Raw genomic sequence first — 4,395 nt, forward strand, 5'->3', positions numbered from 1 at the left:
GACGCCCGCGCCCCGCGCGGCGGCAGGACCGCGCCGTGCCCGCGCCCCCGGGCCGGGACCCGGCCCCGCGCGGCGATGGCGTTATTTAATTATCTCCACTTTATTCCTTCAGATGTTTATCAGCTGCTTTGCATATCACGTGGGGGCGGGCGGCCCAATGAGGGCCGGCCTGGCGCGACACTGGCGCGTCAGCCTTGGTCAAGTCCCGGAGATTGAGTATCTCTTTTTTCAGTCTTTGGGGCTTTTAAAAAAGAGCCACTAGTCTCAATGCGGAGCGGGCTATGACAGCCTCCGTGCTCCTCCACCCCCGCTGGATCGAGCCCGTCATGTTCCTCTACGACAACAGCCTGGATGAGATCAATAAGAACATGGACGGGTTTCACGCCGGCAGCAACTTCGCGGCGGCGGCGGCGGCCAACCCCTGCCGCAACCTGATGGCTCACCCCGCGCCCCTGGCCGCCCCCAGCGCCGCCGCCTACACCTCCAGCGAGGCCCCCGCCGCCGGCATGGCCGAGCCCGCTGTCAAGCAGTGCAGCCCCTGCTCGGCCGCCGTGCAGAGCTCCTCCGGCGCCGCGCTGCCCTACGGCTACTTCGGCAGCGGCTACTACCCCTGCCGCATGACCCACCACAATGCCATCAAGTCCTGCGCCCAGCCCGCCTCCACCTTCGCCGACAAGTACATGGACACCTCGGTCTCCGGCGAGGAGTTCACGTCGCGGGCCAAGGAGTTCGCCTTCTACCAGGGCTACGCCGCCGGGCCCTACCAGCCGGTGCCCGGCTACCTGGATATGCCCGTGGTGCCCGCCATCGGCGGCCCCGGCGAGCCGCGCCACGACCCCCTGCTCCCCATGGACAGCTACCAGCCCTGGGCCATCACCAATGGGTGGAACGGGCAAGTGTACTGCCCCAAGGAGCAGAGCCAGCCGCCTCACCTCTGGAAATCCACCCTCCCGGGTAATACACCTGCATGGCTCCCCCCGACCCCCCCCCCTCCTCCTCCTCCCCCGCTCGCCCCTCCCGAGTATCCCGCCGGCGGGGCTCCGGGAGCAGCCCCGGGTGACCCTTCCCCGCCCCGCCCGCGCTCCCCGGCCCCATCCCGCCCCGGCCCGCACATGCCCCGGCGCCGCCGGAGCGGCACCGGTGCCGCCCCCTGCCCCCCGCCGGCGCACGGCGCATCCCGCCTCGCCCGCCCGGCCCCGCCGCCGGCACCGGGAGAGGAAACAGCTGAAAAGGGCGGCGGGAAGGTCTGCGGTATGGCTTTCCGTAAGCCCCGGAGCAGGCAGGCTGGGTAAATGGCCGCAGCCCCGCGCGATTCTCCCTCGGCGGGCTCCGTGGGGTTTGCTATTATTATTTGTCCGTCTGACAGAAGCGAGCCTTTCCGTGCCTAAAAGCTGCCTGCGGCGGCCAGGAAAGAGGAATCCCAAATGCGGAGCCGGGCTTTAGTAGCTAAGCTGGAGCGGGGCAGGCGGAGGAGTGCGCTGTAACTCTAACCCCTGTACCACTTGAAGATGTCCTAAGCGGTTCGAGCGATTTTCTAACGCTTGCCTGCATGGTTTTTCTGTTCCAGACGTCGTTTCGCATCCCTCCGACGCGAACTCGTACAGACGTGGGAGAAAGAAACGAGTGCCTTACACAAAGGTCCAGTTAAAAGAACTCGAAAGGGAATATGCTACAAATAAATTCATAACCAAAGACAAACGGAGGAGGATATCGGCGACTACAAATCTGTCAGAGAGACAGGTCACAATCTGGTTCCAAAACAGAAGGGTCAAAGAGAAAAAAGTCATCAACAAATTGAAGACGACCAGTTAATGGATTAAAAATGGAGAAGCAGCAACTCAAAAGTTTCAGAACTTTTTTTTTTTCGTGTTCAGATTAAAATAATTATTAATAATAATTAAAAAGAGAAAAGACAATGAACCTCTTCTTTCAGAACAAGAGATCTGTATCTTTGGAATTATAGCTTTTCTTCTTCTTTTTTTTTTTTTTTTTTTTTTTTTTAATATTGCTGTAGCAAAACGGTTGAAACTGACAGTTCTCCTGAAATCCCAAGCAGCCAGCCAGTATCACTGACAGACTGCAAAGCCCCCACGCCCAGCCCCGAGAGACACACTTTCAATTAAGACACACGATTTTCTGAGAAACTTGTAAGTGCTTCTACGACCTTACTATCTGAGAAGACTCTTCGTGGCCACGATGCGAGAGCTGGTTAACGTGAGGAGGTCGATGTGGACACATAAGCTGGTTCTCTTCCATTGCAATCCAAACTGTATGTTGAATGACTGCTCAGGTAAACCATAGTGGAAAAAAAAAATACAATTACTGTATGTTTTTAAGCAATGCATTTAATGTCAAAAAGTAATAATAAACCTCGAAGGTACTGACTAAGGATTTCAGAGACATCAGTAATGAAGGAGCTCTGTGGAGGATCTATCTTGATAGGAAATTTAAAACATCACAAACTAGTGGGGATAGAAAGGAAAATATTTGCTTGGAGATGTCTTTCGGTTTTATTTTTTTTTTTCAACAGATGATTTCTTGTCATCTGAACTGGGGCTTTTTTTTTGTTGTTTATTTTTTCTCCTGCAGACCGTACAATAGATACTTTTTAAAGGACTCTGCCTATTTTAAACCTCAAATAATCTTCAAGAATTAATATTCTAAGTCCCCGGAATTTTTAAAATATTTGACTCTGGGTGGATACAAAAACGTGAACATTGGCATTTCTTTACAGTAGGGAAAAAAAAAAAACAAAACCCAAACCTTCCTGGAAAAAAAATTCCAAGAACTTTGAACTGAAATACATTTTTTCCCCAGAAGTATTTTGATTTATATAATCTATATTTTGATCTATAAGTAATTAGTCGTTTCTCCTTGTTTATTGTCTGTTATGAGGCCGCAGTAGAACGTTTAGGGATTCTTTTTACAGCACCTTTTAATCCAATCAGTTATTTCAACCAGCACATTATTTTGTTTTTATTCACTATAAGAAGCTATCTTGTAAATAAAAAAAAAAAAATTCAGCGCACTGTGAAAATGTACTTGTGCACCCTCATTTTTTTTTATATTTCTACTGAAAAATGAAAACCCAAGACGTGTAGATAGGTATAGTAGCATTAATACTGTTAATAAAATAGTCACTGTAATAAAACGTGAAAGAAATACTCTTTATTTTTCCATACCTACGTGCATTTCGTAAGAAAAATATAACGTATCTGTTGTTTAACTGTAATACTGTTGTCTTCCGTTATGTAGCTTATGTATATATGGCGGGTTTTTTTCTGGACGGTGTTTATCTGGAGGCAGGCACGCCTGATAACGGGCGTTCCTCAACTATAAATGCTTCGGTAGTGTTAAAGAGTGGTTTTGCAGCGGGGCTGGGGGCCAGGGGGAGGAAGAGCAGGATGGTACCCGTGCAGCGCCGCAGCCTTCGCCGGCAAATGGAGTCCGGCGGCCGGCCCTGGGACGGGGGAGTGGGAGGCCGCTGCCCAGCCTGCCGGTGCCTCGGCGGGAAGGTGGGGGGCCTGCGTGGCGATGACAGGACGGGGAAAGGCCTGAAACCTTGACCTTGAGGGGAAAAAAAAAAAAAAAAAAAAAAAGAAAAAGAGCCGATTTGTGACCTTGACTTTTGACAGCTCCCGCGCTGGCGGCATCCGCGGGCCGACAGCGCCACCTCGTGGCCGCCGCCGCGCCGCGCCCGCACCTGGCCGCGCCCGCGCAGCATCCTCCCCGCCGGCGGCCGCGCACACGCGTGGGACGGCGCCGCAGGGCACGGGCACCGCTGCAGATCCTTATACCGATAGATAGCTACAGAATACGTCCGAACTTGCAAAGCAGAGAGCCAAGCAGGTTGTGCTCCGCTATCTCTCTGGAGGTGGCGGGAGACCGGCGAGGCTGGGCTGGGGCGGGAGTGTGTGAAAATCGGTGTTCAGCCGGTGCCCGGCCGGGGGATGCCGGTGGCCGGCTGGGGGGGATGCCGGTGCGGTGCGCGGAGCCGCCGGCCGGCGGGTGTTGTGAGCGGCGGGCGAGTTTGGTCGGGCACAAAGAGAGGTTTGCTTTCGCCGCCTGTCTCCTGCGGTGGTCTGCAGCTCTAATTAGAGCTATTGGGGGACCTTTACGGTACATTTAGAGGGTATCATATACCGCGCTAGCTGTGCGCTTCTAGCCTTACATTTCTGAAATTCAAAAGGACCCACCTCTGCAGGGATCAGCGCAGAGCCCTTTCCGACCCTCAGATCTGACTGTAACGCATTCGTGCAATAACTTACATGAAAAGTACCTGCGGGAGCGGGATCTGTTTTCCAGGAGGCTGTCGTGTCGGGGGCTCTGCGCTCCGTGCGGGGTTTCAGCCTTCCCGCCGTGTGCGGGCGCGGTACCCGCCCGCCGCCCGCAGCT

The 4,395-nt window shown here is 53.7% G+C and overlaps 1 protein-coding gene across 1 annotated transcript; it reads left to right on the forward strand.

The window, feature by feature from the left end:
- The first annotated feature begins 281 nt into the window (after positions 1-281).
- Positions 282-1,812, forward strand: HOXA13 (homeobox A13). The gene is made up of 2 exons (XM_087752029.1): positions 282-954; positions 1,568-1,812. The coding sequence occupies exons 1-2, from the start codon at positions 282-284 to the stop codon at positions 1,810-1,812; spliced, it is 918 nt and encodes a 305-aa protein (XP_087608155.1).
- Positions 1,813-4,395: the final 2,583 nt, after the last annotated feature.

This window comes from Nipponia nippon, unplaced genomic scaffold (genome assembly GCF_047370975.1).
Source record: "Nipponia nippon isolate SJK-2023a ecotype South Korea unplaced genomic scaffold, ASM4737097v1 scaffold_1, whole genome shotgun sequence".
NCBI classification, from domain to species: Eukaryota; Metazoa; Chordata; class Aves; order Pelecaniformes; family Threskiornithidae; genus Nipponia; species Nipponia nippon.

Bases quoted from the DNA above. Each gene is read 5' to 3' on its own strand.
- HOXA13 (XM_087752029.1), top strand. From the start codon at position 282: ATGACAGCCTCCGTGCTCCTCCACCCCCGCTGGATCGAGCCCGTCATG. The intron at 955-1,567 runs GTAATACACCTG...TTTCTGTTCCAG, and splicing joins CTGGAAATCCACCCTCCCGG to ACGTCGTTTCGCATCCCTCC.